Source organism: Aythya ferina (assembly GCF_964211825.1).
Source record: "Aythya ferina genome assembly, chromosome: 4".
Lineage (NCBI taxonomy): Eukaryota > Metazoa > Chordata > Aves > Anseriformes > Anatidae > Aythya > Aythya ferina.
Window position 1 is genome coordinate 56,304,239 of NC_140300.1, and position 20,427 is coordinate 56,324,665.

The 20,427-nt window shown below is 41.2% G+C and overlaps 1 protein-coding gene across 15 annotated transcripts in view; it reads left to right on the top strand.

Moving 5' to 3' along the window:
• The window catches only part of TENM3 (teneurin transmembrane protein 3), a 1,337,386-nt gene extending 1,323,697 nt beyond the window's left edge, over nucleotides 1-13,689 (top strand). For all 15 annotated transcript variants that reach the window (XM_084518183.1, XM_084518194.1, XM_084518190.1 and 12 more), the window contains 4 exons: nucleotides 613-909; nucleotides 2,354-3,965; nucleotides 6,663-6,793; nucleotides 10,051-13,689. In XM_084518183.1, the coding sequence (XP_084374309.1) occupies nucleotides 613-909; nucleotides 2,354-3,965; nucleotides 6,663-6,793; nucleotides 10,051-10,806 (2,796 nt within the window). In that variant the 3' untranslated portion in view covers nucleotides 10,807-13,689. The remainder of the gene's footprint in view (nucleotides 1-612; nucleotides 910-2,353; nucleotides 3,966-6,662; nucleotides 6,794-10,050) is intronic.
• Nucleotides 13,690-20,427: the final 6,738 nt, after the last annotated feature.

A 20,427-nucleotide genomic window follows, 5' to 3' on the forward strand; every position in this document is an offset into this window, starting at 1 on the left:
GGAAGAACTTCTTTACAGAAAGGGTTGTGAGGCATTGGAACAGGCTGCCCAGGGAAGTGGTGGAGTCACCATCCCTGGAAGTCTTCAAAAGACGTTTAGATGTAGAGCTTAGGGATGTGGTTTAGTGGAGGGCTGTTGGCGTTGGGTTGGAGGTTGGACTCGATGACCTTGAGGTCTCTTCCAACCTAGAGGATTCTGTGTGTGATTCTGTGTGTGACCTGGACCAGCAGTTGCTGGGATATGTCTTAATAGTTTGCTAGATATAGTTTAGACTGCCACAAAATAAATAGTTAGTTCTCTGAAATGGCACTGTTTACTGAAGAAGTTTTCAGTGCATATTTTTAAGTATTTTCTTAACAGTTGACTGAGCATCAAGAAAGAACACAAATAGCAACAAATTCTGGGCCATCTCTTCATATAATGAAACCTTTTAAAATATATGCTAATGCAGTGCATCACATTTACATCAGGAAGTTGCTAAAATAATTTATATACACAGCAAATCAATCACTGGAAATGGTATTTAAAGAATAGCTAGCATTTTGTGGAAATAATAGGTAGGTAGTGTTTGAACAGCATGATTTATGATGTCACTTTGTTTGTTTTAAAAAGGTTAATGGCAGAAACCTCCTTTCAGTTGACTTTGATCGAACCACAAAGACAGAAAAGATCTACGATGACCACCGTAAATTTCTGCTGAGGATTGCCTACGACACGTCAGGGCACCCCACGCTGTGGCTACCAAGCAGCAAGCTGATGGCTGTCAATGTTACCTATTCATCCACAGGGCAAATAGGCAGCGTACAGCGAGGAACGACTAGTGAAAAAATAGAGTATGATGGACAGGGAAGGATAGTGTCTAGAGTGTTTGCTGATGGGAAAACCTGGAGTTACACGTACTTGGAAAAGGTAAAGAACACTCAGGGTTTTAAAAATGCTTTGAATGTTCTAAAATTGTGCAGCATCTGACTGCTGTATGCAATGTAAAAACAGGTAGTGAAGCGTATTTCAATTACTCTTACGTATCAACATGTGGTTCCTATGGGAATGTTTTATCAAATAGATAAGTAACCGTGCTGTAGCTAATTGTTAAGAATTGATGACTTTCTAAATTAAGCAGCATCTGTATTTACCTTTTATTTCATATGCTTAAAATAAGGTACAGGAATTATATCTCTGCAATATAATTCAGTTGAAAATCATTTCTTTGTAAATTATCCACTTCTTCACTAACAAAAAAATCCTGTTTTTAAATAGTTGTGTCTCTCAATTTACTTTTGCTGTGTGGTGTAGCATAGAAATAAATAATAAGCAAAAATCAGAGGTGTTCATTAGATATACTGATTACTGAATGATAGCTCTTCCTCTAGAAATAGCTGTGAAAATCCCCCTTGTGAGATCTCATGCCTGCTTCTACTCAGGCAGATAATGATAGGACAAGGGGGAATGGTTTTAAGCTACAAGAGGGAAGCTTTAGATGTTAGGAGGAAATTCTTCACTCAGAGGGTGGCGAGGCACTGGCACAGGCTGCCCAGAGAAACTGTGGGTGCCCCATTCCTGGAGGTGCTCAGGGCCAGGCTGGGTGGGGCTTTCGGCAGCCTGGGCTGGCAGGAGGTGTCCCTGCCCATGGCAGGGGGTGGGATGGGGTGAGCTTTAAGGTCCCTTCCAACCCGAACCATTCTGTGATTCTGTGCAAAAACAGAATCAATTTCTTTGTGGGATTTAAATTGCTCCTATTGAATCTGTTGCTCAGCAAATACTGTTTGCTAGTCATCGCAGACATGATTTAATTCAGACCTATGATACGTAATAGCCACACATCAGAAAAATGTTAGAATAATTCTGAGTGGCTCCTTCTGATATAAATAATCAAACAATTCTTTTGTCTATGTCTTAGCACGTACAGAACACAGTATTCAGAGATCTCAGGCTATTCAAATTCTTCAAAGTCATCTCTAATTGTAGGGAAGAAATTGTATCTCCCATATGTTGTTCTCCTCCTGAGTTAATGGCTCCAAGACAGTTTTTCTTCTTCCCATATTAAACATGACTTATCTGAATCCATTGACAATCTGCTGTTTAGCTGTGAGTGCTTGATAAAAGAGTGATACAGTCATAACAAGTAGCAAATTATGAATGTCGAACTACTAATTACAGAACCCCTTAAAATTAAGCATCCAAGTAAATTAGGCAGGGAGATGTTAACAACATGTAAGGTCAAGGATAACTCAATTAAAGAGGAGATAATTTTCTCAAGTGGGAATGTCACATTTTTGCAAAGAAATAGTATCAGTATATGTGGGGGGGTACTCCACCATTTGTCACATGGTAAAAATCTGTTCTTAATTTTCAGTCAATGGTTCTTCTGCTTCATAGCCAACGGCAATATATCTTTGAATACGATTTGTTGGATCGGCTTTCTGCTGTCACCATGCCCAGTGTTGCTCGTCATACCATGCAGACTATTCGCTCCATTGGCTATTACCGGAATATATACAACCCCCCTGAAAGTAATGCTTCGGTTATAATGGACTACAATGAAGAAGGGCAGCTCCTTCAAACTGCTTTCCTGGGGACAAGCCGAAGAGTATTATTCAAGTACAGACGGCAGACCAAGCTCTCGGAAATTTTATACGATAGTACAAGAGTTAGTTTTACTTATGATGAGACAGCAGGAGTCCTGAAAACAGTAAACCTCCAAAGCGATGGCTTTATCTGCACCATTAGATACAGGCAAATTGGCCCATTGATTGACAGACAGATTTTCCGCTTTAGCGAAGACGGAATGGTAAATGCCCGATTTGACTACAGCTATGACAATAGCTTCAGAGTGACTAGCATGCAAGGTGTCATCAATGAAACCCCATTGCCGATTGACCTCTACCAGTTTGACGATATCTCCGGCAAAGTTGAACAATTTGGAAAATTTGGAGTTATATATTATGATATTAACCAAATCATCTCTACAGCTGTAATGACTTACACAAAGCACTTTGATGCACATGGTCGCATCAAGGAAATTCAGTACGAAATATTTCGGTCACTAATGTATTGGATTACAATTCAGTATGATAACATGGGACGAGTGACAAAAAGAGAAATTAAGATTGGGCCATTTGCCAACACCACGAAATATGCTTACGAGTATGATGTAGATGGTCAGCTCCAGACAGTTTATCTGAATGAAAAAATAATGTGGCGATACAACTATGACTTGAATGGCAACCTCCACTTGCTCAACCCCAGTAGCAGTGCCCGTTTGACACCACTTCGTTATGACCTGAGAGACAGAATAACCCGGCTAGGGGACGTGCAGTATCGATTAGATGAAGATGGATTTCTGCGTCAGAGGGGTACTGAAATCTTTGAATACAGTTCAAAGGGCCTTCTTACTAGAGTTTATAGCAAAGGCAGTGGATGGACAGTGATTTACCGTTACGATGGACTCGGACGACGAGTTTCCAGTAAAACCAGCCTTGGACAGCATCTGCAGTTTTTTTATGCAGACCTTACTTACCCAACCAGGATCACTCACGTATACAACCACTCAAGTTCTGAAATCACATCTCTTTACTATGACCTGCAAGGACATCTTTTTGCCATGGAGATTAGCAGTGGAGATGAGTTTTACATTGCATCAGACAATACGGGGACACCACTCGCTGTTTTTAGTAGCAATGGTCTCATGCTTAAGCAAATTCAATACACTGCTTACGGAGAGATCTACTTCGACTCTAACCTTGACTTCCAGCTGGTAATAGGATTCCATGGAGGCTTATACGACCCACTGACCAAGCTAGTCCACTTTGGAGAAAGAGATTATGACATAATGGCGGGCCGGTGGACAACACCTGATATTGAAGTCTGGAAGAGAATTGGGAAAGATCCAGCTCCTTTTAATTTGTACATGTTTAGAAATAACAACCCAGCAAGTAAAATACATGATGTGAAGGATTACATCACAGGTAAAAGAAGGTTATTTAAATTGCAAGACTGTTTCCTGCTTGCTCAGACTTTTTTCTCTATGTATTCTTATAATCTGGAATCTGTTTATCTGCGTTACAGACTGAGGATACTATGTGTGAAAGTTTAGTAAAGAAACTTGCAGGGAAAATTACTGTTCAGAAAAGTACTTGGCATTTAGGACCACATCAATAAAGTGATTTTAGCTTGGTGTGCTAGGCTTATAAACATCCAGTTTAGACTGGAATGTACAATTTTGGTGAAGTACCTTGGTATGTTGTATTTGGAAAAGCTATTTATGAGAAAACACTAAGCTCTCGACAATGAAATGAACTACAGCAAACATACTCATCAGGAATGGTGAAACAGCAATCTTGAAATATCTTGTCTAGCTTTAGACATCGATTTAGGTACCTAAGAGAGATGGAAATACACAACATATTATTAGCTTTTAGGCTTAGGTAACTACAGTAAGAGATCTACTTGTGTCCTACACAATCCTTATGGTGTCCTAGTGTTAGACTTGACACAAAATGATAATTCAGAGTATCTCAGTATACATAGAAGTTGAGTTTTCCAAAGTACATTTCAACGTACCAGTGGAATACATCTCTTCCTGAACTGTAACACTGGGTTGCTCAAAGATCTCAGTGTATTGGAAGAGGAAAGGGGAGTTCTAGATTCTCCTTCTAGTATTGTAACACATTGCCAAGTGTTCTCATAATGAAAATAAATAGACTGCTTGAGCAAGTACAAGAGCAAGATCCCCTCAAGAACACTCATGAGAATCTCCTTACACTTAAATTAGTCAGATTTTTTTTTATGGATCAGGGCTATTGGGCAGTAAGAAATACATATTTATGTACCAAAAAGAAGAGGGAGTGAGAATGTAAGGTAGCAAGGGCAGGAGGAGTCTTTCTATGACCAATTAAATTCATGAACACAGCAGAAAATATTCACTGGAAGTACGTTGGCTGATAGTTGCTAGAGTGGGTTTTTGCAAGGCTGCTAATGTAAATTGGCTAAGAAAGAGAAATCCACCAATGATATATAGCCCACTGACTACACAGGGAGGACCAGGGAGTACGGAACAGGACATGGAAAAAATAATACAAAATTCTCTTTTGGCAACAGAAAGCTGCTGACATGCCACTTGTACAATTGAGTTGTTAGGGAACCTCTATATGCTTTTTGTGGATCTAGAGGTAGTGACGTGTATTGTTTTCCATTAATCTACATACAGAAAATAACGCACATCACCAGAAGTTTCTGAAAAGTGCATGGCTCAATCAGAATCATTTGAATTTTTGTATTTGAATAAATGTAAATTTTACACAGACAGCACTAGACAAAGGAGGAGCTCAGCTCCACTTTGTGAGGCTACCACTCAGAGAAGCATACTAGGAATTAAGTGGGTTTGCATTAATTTGAAAACCAGCAGCTATTAATAGGTTGCTAACAGGCTGCCTCGGAGCAAGGATGATAGTAAACCTTTGGATCTGGCCTCTTCTAACAGCATGTGCTATAGGGGATGCAGTTGCAATCAGATTGTTTGTGGCATTGAAAATGATGCACGTGGTTCAAAAATTGCCCTCATAATACAGCTTTCGTTTTTCTCTTAACATCTTCCACATATGGAATACATAGACACGTGCTGCTTATACGAGGTTATCATTACAATGACTAATTCAGCTGGCTGCCATTTTTAGATCCAGAGCCTCATGAGGCATATCATTTATCTGGAAAGGTTATAAATTATTTTTGGGTACATATTTTTTAAGATTCGGAAGCATTTTGTTCCTTCTTCCACTTGTATGGAGTTTTCTTAAATAAAAACTACTAGACTCAATAAGGAGCACTCTGCCACCTTCCACCAAGCTTAATATTTGTGAAAGATAGGGTAGAAAGACCAAAACTAGCAAGGCAGAGCACCCATTCTTGCCCAACAATTGTTAATTAGTTAATTGCTGGCATCCCTAATTTATTTATTTTAACAGAACATAAAGTGTATCATAAATAATGTTATCTAATGCTAATTTAGTATTCTGTCTACTTACTGACACAATTATAATACATTTCATTAGTTTTTAATTTCATCAATCTGACTTCATCCGAAAGACAGGGAGATTTCTCTTGAATCAACATAAATTCAATACCAAATCATTTAAGAGGTAATTGACTGTAAAGGTGTTATTTCAGATACAGTTTGAAGACACTACAAGAAAACATTATAACAAAAGAACTGGATGTGTTCAGCAGCACTTTTTCGCTTTATTTTGATGTATTGATGATGAAGGTATGACAAAGAGAGTGATCAGTCTGACCCTGAAATCCCAGTTAGCTTAGGCTATATTGGAAGGAAATCTCACCCAGTCATGCTCCTATATTTGTTCTGGAAGTCACTGAGGCCTTTAAGATTTCTGAAACCTGCAGTACCTTTCAAAAGAGCCTGGAACACAGAGTAGAAATTTGACGTAAGCCTAGGACTTCAGGTTTTCTACACTGGCTTGCTATTCTAGCTGTAGCACAAATCTAAATCCATACATATCAAAGCAAAGACTGTTGAATAATTTTCATATTACAGAAGGAGATCAACTACGTCAAAAGCTATTCCCTGTACAAATGGTAACAAATAATTGCAAAATACGGAACAATTCTAATATTTTCCTCTTTCTCTCTCTTTTTTTATACTCTTTCAGATGTTAACAGCTGGCTGGTGACATTCGGCTTCCATCTGCACAACGCCATTCCCGGTTTTCCTGTTCCTAAATTTGATTTAACAGAACCCTCCTATGAACTTGTGAAGAGCCAGCAATGGGAAGATATACCTGTAAGAAACAAAGCTAAGCATACAAATGGAAGGAGATAGAATGTTCCCTCCTATTCAGCTTTTAATAGGCATAGATAATCCTGCCAGGGCTACTTGCTAACTTAAATCTGAACAGTACTTTTCAAACCTCTGATTTTTATCTATTTATTTTCAAAATAATTTAAGAAGTTACAGATGATGTTCTTTCTTACAGATTTGCTAAGCTAGGTACAATTTTAAATAAGCTTTTTGTTTGCTTTCAGCAATAATAAAAATGCAGAAGGACAATAATCAACTAAAAGAAGTTTAAGACCCTTTAAAGATGTCTGAGTTTCCTAGCAGAAACTACAGAGATTAGATTTGTACTAACACTCTGCCTGAAGGCAGAAACTGAACACTGTAGCAAAAAATAGACTGTGAAATAAACAGAAGAACAGGTGATATAAATTATGCATACCAGGCACCACTACAATTTTACTTCTCTTTAATATTAACCATGTTTTATATGTAAAGATAAAATATTGAAAATGAAATTACCTGAGGTAAAATCCATTACATTACATAAAACCAAAACTCCAGGTGCTTATGAAGTTCTTTTGGGAGGAAGAAAATGAACTTCAAACCTGAAAACCTCTTAGAATTTTGAATGATAAAAGAAATGAATGTAAAACTTAAAATCCAAACCGGCTATTAAAAAAAACGTTGTTTACAAATCATATTATTATTCAAAGATCAAAGAAACCGTTCTCTCTTTACAAGAATCATGATAGTGAACTTTACAAGATTAAAACCTTGCAAGCTAATTTAGACAAAAAAAAAAAAAATCATTTAAAAGGTGGCCCAGCAGAAGGGAATATGTGGAAGGGAGTTCTGCATGCACAAAGTGACCACTATCTGTATAGTTTAATAGCCAGGGACCAAGTAATGGAGAAAGACCGTAGAGCACACCAGGAGAATGGCGTGGTTCACGAATAGCAGAAGCAGTAATGAGCATTGCGTGTACCCTGGGCTGTTATCAGGAGATCAGAGACCTGTCATCAGGCACTGCTGTGAAGAACCATTAGAGACTGTTTATTTAGATCTCAAAGGCTAAAGAACACAATTACACAGTAACACCAGGGAAAGGGCACCAGGAAGAGATGGGAGCAGCCATCTAGTTGTCAGAAACCTTCCTTCAGGACAGGAGTACCAGGGAGGCATGTGAGGAGTGCCAGGGACATGCAACATGACAAAGGAGGAGGGAGAGAGATGTGGGAGGAAAACAAAGATGCAAAATTCTCAGGTAGGAAGAACTTGTAACTTCAGTATTCACTGTTGAATAAGCAAACGCAACCAGGAGCCAGACGTAAACATAAGAAACACTCAGTATTTTGAAACGTTTTGGGGAGTGAGCTGTACCCAGCTCTGAGGTTTTGCTTCAGAGCTCTGAGGTTACGTTAAAAATAAACAAATTTTGTCATTAAGTTGTTACAGCATCTTGCTGCTCTCGCTGATGAGTGTGCTGGCTAGAATATATCTTGTGCTCAATAGCTTTCCTGTAGGATTCAGAACAGCTGAAATTCATACTTGTTAGCAAGTGCAGACAAGAAGCTGCCACCTTTAAGAAGAGTTGAGAGCCCAAGTCAATTTGAATTCCCTCAGGAACTGTACCCTCCAGAAAGCTGCCCTCGTGGCAAAGCAGAGAAGCCTTTGCAAACCTTTTGCCAGGCTTTGATTAGCAGCAAGGCTGCATTAAGATTGCAGAGTCTGTGTTAATGACTCCTGCTTGGTATCCCATCCAAAAATTTCAGAAGAGTGAACAGGCTCGTGCCTTATTTGTCAGTCAGGAGTTAAGTGGGTTTAAACAATATTTTACTGAAAGGAAAAGGGGTCAATTGGAAGATAAGCTGGATAATCTACAGAAACTAACTACTCCTTTTCAAAAGTGCAGCCAAAGCTATTTAAATCTTTCTCTCTGTTTCCTGCTGAGACAACTGCTAGGGCAGCTGTCTGCTCTCCACCTCCGTCAATACGATCTCATTCACAGCTTGTTGTTGTTAAGCCCCAGGGTTAGACTGATAGGATGTGCCTATTCTGCACAGTGGTAAGGTCTCATCCTAGCCACAGCTGACCCCATAACGTGAGCTGCCCCGCTGTCTGGCCACGCTAGGTAACCATTTCTGCTGGCTGCTCCTACTTTTCTTGCTGTAGGGGCTAACCACAGCAGTTCTGCTGACAGGTCCAGGTCCCTGGTTGTCTTCTCACCTTACCAAGAGTGCATCTAGCAGACTGGCCTACACGTAGCTTTTAACAGTCAAACAAACTTTTAAAACAGATTTTCCTATCCTTGCTTTCCCATCGTGTGCCTTTGCACCTCAGAACTGCAACTGTGATTTCCTCCCCTTTATGGCACACCTACCTTGCCAACAAGAGCACCCTAGATAAGGGAAAATGTGAAGTAATAAGTGAGCGTATTTTAGACTTGCCTGTTGGTTATTTTCATTCATTGCCCCTTTTCTTTGCCAGCTGTCAACAAAGCACTTTGCCATATTCAGGATTACGCCCCTCTGAAGTTCCCTGGAGAGAGGCTGCTCGTCCCTTTCAGGCCCCAGCCAGCATGCTGAGACTTGAAGTGAAATGGATGCTCACGTAGCTGGAGTGGCTGCAGCTTTTTCACACATCCCCTTTTGTCAGTTTGTGCCAGTATTTGCAGGGAAGAGCATCAGTCCCCGACACTTCGCTCCTCTGCTCCGTACCATTTACCTCCTCCTCTTTAGCCATAAAGCCTATTCTCATGGTTTGCCACCTTCCTTTACCAGCTTCGGGGGATATGAGACCCTCCCTGCAGTTTGGTCTTGGACCACAGCTAATTAAGAAGCTGCATCTCCTGATTAGGTGTAAAGAAAGGTTTGTTCTCCTAAAGCACAGCTTCATGGCTTGCAAAAACCTCCTCAATTTAGATGGAACTGTAGGATGAGACAACACCGTATCAGACAGCTCTTTCCCCTATCAAGTATTAGAATTGCAAGTCTGTCCTGTGTGGCCCACTAAGTAGCCTGTGAAATAAACAGTGCTTTTGTGCATGCGCAGGTTCTCAGGGAGACAAAGAGAGAAACATTATCAAACCAAATAGTCTTGTAGCTCAGTAGAACAAGCAGTATGTAGATTTAATTAACTCCTTGGCACTGTCAGTTGTGGCATATCCTGTTGTCGTCCATGGGCAGCGCACCAAGAAAGCCTGCCTGTTTGGCATCTAGAGGGCTACAGATGGTTGGTAAAACTTCTGTTCTTGTTTACAGCCAATTTCTGGAGTGCAACAACAAGTGGCGAGACAAGCAAAGGCTTTCCTTTCCCTGGGAAAGATGGCAGAAGTGCAGGTCAGCAGACGGAAATCCAGCGGAGAGAAGTCGTGGCTGTGGTTTGCTACAGTGAAGTCTCTGATCGGGAAAGGGGTGATGCTGGCTGTCAATCAAGGGAAAGTGCAAACGAACGTGCTCAACATCGCAAACGAGGACTGCATAAAAGTGGCAGCTGTTCTGAACAACGCCTACTACCTAGAAAACTTGCATTTCACCGTGGAAGGAAAGGACACGCACTATTTTATCAAGACCACCTCCCCCGAGAGTGACCTTGGGACGCTGAGGCTGACGAGTGGGCGCAAGGCCCTGGAGAATGGCATCAACGTCACCGTTTCCCAGTCCACGACCGTGGTAAACGGCAGGACTCGTAGGTTTGCCGATGTTGAGATGCAGTACGGTGCTTTAGCGCTTCACGTCCGCTATGGCATGACGCTTGATGAGGAGAAAGCCCGAATACTGGAGCAAGCCAGGCAAAGAGCCCTTTCCAGTGCCTGGGCCAGAGAACAACAGAGAGTAAGGGATGGAGAGGAAGGCGCCAGGCTGTGGACAGAGGGAGAAAAGAGGCAGTTGCTAAGTGCTGGGAAGGTACAAGGATATGATGGGTACTATGTACTCTCTGTGGAGCAATATCCAGAATTAGCAGACAGCGCTAACAATATACAGTTCCTCAGACAAAGTGAGATAGGAAAGAGGTAACACACTGGCTTAGCTCAGGCTGCCAAAGAGACTGTGTACCAGTGTCTTCTAAAAAGGAGACCAAACTGTTTTGCTGCATTACTACTTGAGCCTAAGCTTACATCTTTGCTCAGATTTTTTCTGTAGCACAATCCGAACGGACTCTAAGGAAAAGAGCGCCTTCCAGAAGAATGATACTGCTAATGACAAAACTTTTTTTTTCTCAATGACCTTAAAGGTGATCTGCTTTAAAGAATATGTTTACATATGCATATCGCTGCACTCAAGTTGGACTGAAAAGTATTAAAAAAAAAAAAAAAAGAAGAAGAAGAAAAAAGAAATGAAAAAGGCCTAAAGATTTTGCAACAGGCTGTCTGTTCCTTTGAGGCACTGTATTCAATTAAGATACAGACCCATACAGTGTTTCCAAATGTTACTGAATTGTTGACCTTTGCTTACCAGAAGTAGTCTCTCTCTTTCTCTCTCTCTTTTTCTCTCTCTCACTGCATAGGATGTGGTATATATCTGTTAATTTTAAAACGTGGGGCAAAAATTACTGTTTATAGACAACCCAACTGCTTTAAACTGTGCTGCTTTCTAAAAGGACATTGGCACAAGTGACTTATGCTACCATGGGAATTTAATAATGGATTTTACAATGCTAACATGGTTTGCCTTGGGGGGAAAAACGGCAAGTAGAATCCTTGTTACAGATAAGCAAAGGAAACCCTGATTTTTTTGTAAATTATGTGAGACAAGTTGTTTATGGATTTTTATATGAATTACAATTTACTGTACATCAAATATTAGTCTCAGAGGAGTTAATTTATGTAAAGTGTTTAAAAAAGTTTATACTTAAAAATAAAATGATAAAAACATGTGCTGTGTGTGATTTTTTTAAAGAAAAAGGAATTGCACCTTTTATGTTATAGCTGTACAGTATAAAGGATTATATTGTAGAGATATAACAGTGATAACTAATGTCCAAAAGTGTTAATATTTTTGTATTAGGTTTAAAGCTGTGCATCTATCACTCTGCTGATAGGATGAAACACTCCAAAGTGGCTGGCTGAATCAGACTGCAGCTCCCTTCCCTCCTGTACCTCTCCTGTCACCCAGGCCAGTGCCACTTCATCAGTCATTGTTAGAAGGCACAGTAACCAAATAAGTCTCGTTTATTATGATGGAAGACTTTAATAGGTTGGGTTTTCCTTGTCTTTTTCAGCCCTAACGTAATAAATGGACATTTATTCATACCAAGTGGGGTTTCTGTTGTTTTTTTAGAAGCTTTGTTTCACAATGGAGAGAATAGTGTCTCAGGTGCTTGGCAAATTGTATGTAGAAGAAGAAGAAGAAATGATGTAGTTTCATCCAGTTATGTCAACTTTGTCTTCTGTATAGTACAGCTCTTTTAGATGTTATAACTCCAGATAGAAGAAGCGTACCTCTGACCTGATGCTACACAATAGCTCTTTAGGCAGGCAGGCTGTTCAGCAGGTTCATTTCCTGGCCTTCAGCTGGCAGATCAAATCCCATTACTGTGAAAACAGAACACGGGGATGGAGAGGAAGGTCTAATCCTAGTGCCTAGTCTGCATCTCAACACCACTGCATAGATTTGGCATGCTCTGCTCCAAGGCCCAGTGTATTTGCTGCAGGACGTAACCGAAGCGTGCAGCTGGTTCCTTATAGGAAGCCTGTAGGGGCATCTATGGCATCTGTTCTACGTCTTGGCTGAAACCATTCTTAGAGCTTTACTCTCATGAGCACTAAATTCAGCCACAAAAACAAATATTTTTAAGATGAGACAAAATTGGTTTGTTTTTTTGTTTTTTTTTTTTTTTTTGATGTTCATTGAAATATACACAGTTATTTCTATCCATGTATTATAATGACAAAACATAGTAAGTGAACGTGTCTTAACTATGAATGGTTCAAGTGGATGTAATAAAAATAGTTTTCTAACTGCTTTGTATTCTGAGAGTCTATGGTATTACATACTCTAAATTGCACATTAGGATTGTTTGATAAACAGATCTGAATTTCTCCCGGCCAAGTTGCTACCGAATCTACAGTATCGGTGCTGTTACTGTATGTGTGTATTTGGTAGAGCATACAGAAGTAATTACACATATAATGAATGCTAATCATCTATTAGAATGAAAGCACAGATTAGTTGTTAGTATTTTTACCCTTGAAGCCTTGAGGGCCCTAAATTTAGAGAGGAGGATATGTCAGACCCCAGCGGCGTGTCATTGATCTACGTATTATTTTTGAAGATGTAAAATGCTAGGTGTTCGCAGTTCTGTTGGGTGGCTCTTCCACAGCACTGTATTTAGCATGCTGTAAGTGCTCTCTGTTGAAATAGGCTCATATTCTAAATTATGTCAAATGTTTCTGTTCTGTTTGAATATGAAAAGCTTGTATAACATGTCAACAATGAAATATATCTTCTACTTGACGCGTACCAGTTCCTTCTCCTTTGTTCTGGCACCAATAAACAACAAATTATAGTATCTGTTGGTGATCATTTTAGATAAAGTCAAATCAAGCCAATTAGTGGCCTTGTTAGTAGGTATAATGAGCCTATTTCTTGCTAAAAAAAGACTTGTGATCTGGACGTGCTCCTGCAGGAAATAGTGACCTTGGGGAATATATAAACAAAAGATCTTTTTAAAGAAAAAAAATATGTATAATTAAAAGAAACATATTACAAAAAAGGAGATTCTAAGTATTTTAGGCAATGCCAGTCAAAATGCTATCCTGATATTTTGAGATGTATATTTCGTCTGATTTGTATTGTTCTTTTAATTTGCCTTCTTAACTTTATATGTGTCCTGAATTTTCCACAAATTGATAACTATAGATTGCATCTAGGCTTTCCAATAAAAGCCAACCCTATGTGTGCGTGTGTGTTGTGTTTATATTTGCTTTTTAAACCCGTATGTCAGATATTACAGCTGCGCTATCGCTTTTCTGGTTCTATCGGCAGAAGCAAAGCGATCCAGTTGCACGGGTATTGATTCATTTGCTTCACAGTTGGCAGTGTCTTTTTTCCTCTGTCCAATGGCCTAGTCTGCTAACTCAGCAAAGTGAATTACTCCATGGGATCTCTCGGGTGGCCTACTTTAGAGAAAACATTAAATATACCTCACAAAGTCAAATCTTCTATAGATAAGGAAAAGCCAAAGAAAAAAAAAAAATCACTTAGAACTGTTTTCTCTCATGTTCTCCTGAGTAAAAATATGACAAAAAGTATTTGATTAGAAATAATTAGGTTGGCACTGGTAGTTACATATATACACAGAAGAGATCCTTCAATCTGCATTTAGACCCACTTTATGGAAACTGCTGACTTCAGCTCTACTGTATGTCAGGAGACCGCTTTGATTTTAGTTGGAACAGGCAGACTTCACCACACTTACTTTGTAGTGACAACCTCAAGTTGATAACATGTTGATCCAGCATGAATCGGGTCACTCTGCTTAGCTAACTGTGCCCTAATTTTGTTATTAAAAAAAAAAAAAAGAAAGAAAAAAAAAGCCAGTCAGAGAGCTTTGTATGTTCACACTTGGGAGGTGAGAGATTTGCATTTGACAAGGAAAAAAAATGCCAGTTACCACTGCCACTCTTCAGAGGCACTTTTAAAGTGATGGCTGAAAGACTGCAAAAGAAGAAACACTGCATAAAATAACAGTTTAAAATGATTGTCTATGAGAGAATAGGCTGTGTTTGCAGAGAATCCGAGATGACAAAATGTTTGAATTCTGACTTCAATTGCTGAGTTTAAAATTTGGTGAATTAATACACAGTTTTGAATCTTTAAGCTATTCTTTTAAAGGCACATCACTAAAAAGAAGGGAGAAAAAAAAAATTATTAAAATCTTAATACCATGGTTTACGGTTACCTCCAGCATGGCAAGCTACAGCTACACATATGGCGAGATTCAGAACCTTTAAGAGCAAGGACTGGTGTACAGTTCTTTGGGGATGGGAAATGCAAAGCAAAGACACTTACTAGAAACAGCTTCTAAGCAGCTTATTAGAAGTTGTTTATTTGACACTTACTGGAAGCTGCCAGGGTTAAAAATAAGCCAAAGCAGAGAGCATCACACAGCGTGAACTGAGCAGCACAGGCACAGGGAAATATCCCTAGCTGCACAGCCACATCCAAACCGACCAGACTGATCAGCTTCTCATCTACAGCCAATTAGTGCTAAGGACTAAATATGCAGTGCTTATAAAATTAAATTGATCTTTGACTGCACACACAAGTTTCTGGGGCCCGTTGATCAAAAATAAAGCCAAAAACGAACACCAGTTAATTGACAGGGACATGCCAATTTTCTTCCCCTAGGAAAGAGGCACACACAAGGTCCATAGCCATCACACTGACGGACAGCGCTTAGGACTTTAACATTTCCCTCTGAAGTTTTCAGCTTTGTGGCAGAAGGACTGTGTGAGGCAAAATTTAACAGTGTGAGTACCTTGGTTAGAACTAAGAAAAAAGTGGAAATGCTAGTAATAGCAAAGCCCTGAAGTAAAACCTCCTTCCTCCTAGCCCATTTTCAACTTTAATAGTAGTGTAGATAAGGAAGCCAGCACCTGCAGCAAGCGCACCACCAAAGCCTAAAAAAATGTTCGCTCAAGAAGCAGAGAAATTGTTGCAGATCCCCAGAAATGTCTTAGGCCTCTCAGGGTGAAAAATGATGCAAAGCTGTGTTTCTCAGGCCACCTCCTGATCGCAGGATGTAACGCTGGATATTGCAGTTAGCACGGTGAGGGTGGCAGAGGAACAAGAGCACGCTGCTAGCCGCCCATGTGCAGTCTGCCCTGCTTCAGTAACGGGACATGCTGGGGATGACAGGGGACCGAGAGGGAAGGGACGTGTCCTGTCAGCAGCTGGTCTAAAACCCAGCAGTGGGAGCGAAGTCACGCAGCATCACACAAACACTGGCACGAGGTTTATCTTAGCTGCATGATTCTTTATACACATTCCTTAAGAACAAACAAATAAATAAATAAATAAGCCTGGCCTGATTTCTAGTGTCACAAATTGATACAATGCTGATCTGTGCAAGGATGACATAAAATGCATCCCCAAATAAAGATAAATATGCTAAACATTGTGCCCCACTTCTAAACAAAGCACGCTAAACAGCAAAAACATCCCTTTCTTGAAGTACCTAAGGGTCTTATGGGCAATTTGGAGGGTGAAGAATGTGCATAACAACATGGCAGCTCATTAGTGTCATGCTTTCACAATCCCTACCTCATTGTATTTAGTAGTTCTGCAGGTAAACTCTCCTGCTGTTAATTACTATAAATTCCTACATAAATTGAGTAAACCTTTTAATTTACTAAGTTAAAATTCTGGCATTGAGGAATATAAATTTCTAGAGACACGTGCAATTTTTTTTCCCTACTATAAACTGAGTCAAAGCTCATAGCAAGGTAATTATGCAGCTTAGAGTTAATGGCTCCCACAAAGCTGTCTTAATAAAGCCTTTTGGGATTCAGGAGGAAAAGGAAGAAACTAAGAACAAGGCTGGAAGGCGACAACATGTTTCAACCAGCTCTAGTTACTCAATCACACTTAAGCTGTCTGAGACAGCAGAGAGAGTGCCATGCATTACAGAGGCATGCTGGAAATAATTGCTATCCCAACACAATGAAGTATTTCCACATTCCAAGCCCAGGAACAATTTTAAAACCAAAATGACAAGAATGGCTATCTAATGGACCAATTAACCTTACCTCAATCAAAAAACAAACAAAATCAGTGTATGGAAAGCTAACAGAGAAACCAGCTGAAGAATTAAAATGTGAGAATGGCTATAGGCATGTCACTTGATGCTGTAGAAAAATCCATCCAGTGTTTGCTGACAAGAACTATGGGGCAAAAAAAGAGGGAGGAGAGGGGGCACAAGACCCAGTGCTAGTCACCATTTTCTGTAAGAACAGGGCAGTACATATAAAAAAATTAGTGATGCCAACATCTGCAGATGACAAAAATTGATGGAGTGGCAAATAATGGCTAGGACAGGGCAGTCAAACAGAACAATATGGATCACTCGCTAAAATGAGCCCATTCAAACCAAATGCATTTTAATACAGGCGACTCCAGAAGTAAAGTATCTCAGAATAAGAAATGCAAATCTCGCTATGAAAGGTATGTAGCAGCCTACAAGAAAGCAATGACTGGAAAGAATGAGGAGCACATAATAGATAAATAACTCATTGTGAGATTCCAGTACAATAGTGGTGGCAATGAAGAGCTCATAGGGGTGGAAAAGCTTAATGAGATTACTGGCCTTGTTAAACAAGGGAAATAGGAAGGCAATGTTATCTCTGCGTATGGCACTGGCAACACTACTCTTGCATACAGTTCTGGAGCATGCATTGTGAAGAAGCTGTTAAAACCCTGGAGAGAGCACACATGGAGACATCACAAATAAATCTGAGGCTTAGCAAAAACAAAAAGGAAAAAAAAAAAAAAAAAAGGACACAGCTGCTTGCAGGGAGAGATTTAAACAGCTCACCAAAAAAAAAAAAAAAAAAAAAAAAAAAAAAAAAAAAAAGCCCCAAAGGGTGCCTTGACAATAGACTGTAAGTGCCTCCAGAGAAAAAAACACATTGGAGTAAAGTGCTTCTAAATGTGGGAAAGGGGGCAGAAGAGGTGTCTGGGAAGGCAGTTCTGATAAATTCACATTTGGAACTAAAAAGAGCAGGACGAGGGGCAGCTGCTTCATGACCGCTAGAGCAAACTACAAGGGAAGAATTTTCCAGAAGCTTTTGGCAAAAACAAGACGGCTGTTGGAATTACGCTTGATGGATGCTGGTGACGGGAGTTTAGACTAGATGATGGCACGGTCCATTTGGCCCCGCACTAGACATGAAAGTAAATACTTTTCAACTCTGGTAAATGCCAGGCCAGAGGGTTAGGGTTTGTCTCGCCCTGCTCCCCTCCCCCTTTCCAGCCCAAAATACCCACATTAATTTGACAGACTGAAGCCAACAAAAATTATTCTAAAAGCCCAGACTTTTTAAATGGGCAGAGCCAGCTTGCAGCGTTTTTAAATCATAGCTTGGTTTCCACAGCAGAGATAAGACTTTCTATTACTCTTTATAGCAGCTGATTATTAAAACTAACTAAAATAAGCCTTCACTTTCTATTAAATTCTTTTCATGAGCGTAGCAGGAGTCAGTGCTTCCAATATGCCTGCATGTTTATGTCTCCAAGGTATCCAGAGGCAAGTGTTTAGGTTAAAAAAAAAAAAAAAAATCCTGTCTGTGCCAACAGTGACTGCACTTTGCCCTGAGCATACATTGCCCTCAATTATTGACTCTCCCTGCTCCTTCCCAGGTGTTTCATGCTCTGTCAGCCCGGGTGAAGGTGGGGCGGCAGCTAGTCATTATTTGGTGCAAAATGAAGAGCTGATGCCTGCAGCATCGCTAGGACGGGCTTGCATGCTAGCGGATTTCTAACCTATTTAATCTACTTTACAACCAACAACGGGCAGAAAATTGCTCACTCCTGGCTCCTTCCCCACTTCACAAAGACACTAAAACGGCGCTCCAGGCCAGCTCCCCCGCTCCCACACCGTGCCCGGGCTCAGCCAAGCACCGGCCCCGGCAGCACCACTGAGCCGGGCCGCCCCTGGGGCCGCAGCCGGCGGGGCTGGAGCCGCTCCCGGGGCTTCTTCGGCACCGGAGCCCGGCCCGTCCCGGCCCTGCTCCCCTCAGCGCGGCGCCTCCATGGCTCGCGTGCCCCCTGGCGGGGGTGCCTGGGCCGCCATTTTGTGGGCCCCACGGCTCGGCAAGGCCGGGTTCTCACAAAAACGGGTAAAGAAGAGAAATGCGGTGGCTAAGAAACAGGACGTTAAGATCCCGTGAAATTAAATTAAATTAATAAAAGTCGCCAAGTGTCAACCTGAAGCACGCTGTGGCTCTTGGGTACAGCGTAACATTTCATACCTGCAGAGCACATGGCAGCAACTGGAAAGGCAGCACCGGCTTCAAATCTAGTGCAATGCGCAGTTTTAAATGAGGTTTTAAAACCCACACTGCATGAGGCCAGGCACTGCCCGCCCTGTCAGCCCCCAAAGCACTCACTGCATGGCCCAGCCCCAGCAGCAGGTCCCAGTCAGAAATCCCAAAGAGGGGCCCCTTCTGTGGCCAGTCACACTCCCCGCTTCCAATGGTGTGTAGCTGCGCTAATACCACCTTGTTCCTCTCTAAATACAGTAAAAGGGCACCAGCTTGACTACTGGCACGTGCATTTAGTAAAATACTTTTTTTTTAACTGCACAAAAGATACTTACTGGCTTTCATCCACCGCCAGTGAAATGCAACAACACAGAGATCAACTACTTCAAACGCAGAGCAGTGCTCCCGCTGCCTCTCATGGTGTTGCTGGAAGGGGCTGCTATGGACGGAGCCAGACCCATGGTGGCTGGCCCCCAGGCTGTCCCTGGCCATGGGCACCGCAGTGGCTAGCACCAACAGGCTGATAGCCCAGCCAGCTGCTGCAGAGCGCCAGCAGCTCGGCAGGGAGGGAGGAAAGGAAGGGTTGAGTCTGATGTTGTGCAGCAAAGTGTGTGCCTGGCTGGTTAATTTGTGATTTCACTCCCCCATAAATCAAATCAGATGTCCCTATAAATCCTGCTCCTCAGGAAGAAAGCAGAAGGGCAGGAGCTGCATGGAGCAGGGAACAGGACCATTTTTCTTTTCAGTGGCAGCAGCACATCAGTGACACTCAGTGCTGTGCTGGGTCAGGCCTTCACCCTCTGCTAAGTTAATACCAACAACTCCTTCATCTAGAGGGCAGATAGTAACAGTGGAGGCCCCCCCCTCCTTTGCACTTTTCTTCCTTTCTTTCCTCCGGTTACAATAGCAATAGCCTCTGAAGGAGCTGTGCTAATTAGTTGCTATTACACTTCTTGGGTGGCTGGAAGAACACACTGCCTCTGACCTCATGCTTTGCAAGGTACCTTAACAGCTTATTACTGCTATTGCACGGCAGCAATGGTTCATTTTATAGTTACTTTGAAAGAGCCATTCCTCCAGTGCTGAGATATAATCTAAGACTAATGCAGAGTCTCTCCAGAAGACTGCTGTTAAACTGTCTATAACCGAGTGTCCAAACAGTGCACAAAGCTGTTTCATTTGCTTAACATCGACTCACTAGCAATTAATATGCCTGACATAACAGTGCACTACAAGGCCCATAAAATCTGTAGCAGTAGGGGAGTGAAATGATTATAACATTTTTTTTTCTTTTTTCAATAATACCAGACTACAGTTTGGGCACTGTAATCTTTTCAAAGCAAGAAGCTGAGCTGCATCTGAACAGCTGTTGTTTACTGAAGCAATAATTAGCAATGAACCAGTCAAAATACCTGCTACCTTCTGCAGCAGCTCAGCAGTTACCTGCACCCTGTGCCTGGAAGCAGAGGCTCACAGCTTCGCATGTAGACCATCCTTAACAACAACAAGAAGTCTCAACCAACTTTAAAAAAGGAAATATTTTAAGTGGCAGTGCTAACCAGCCTTATGCAATAGAAGCAATCCCACTGAACTCATTGTGAGCCAGGAGACACAGATTTCAGATTGTAGCAGATTTCCTTAGCACAACAGTTTT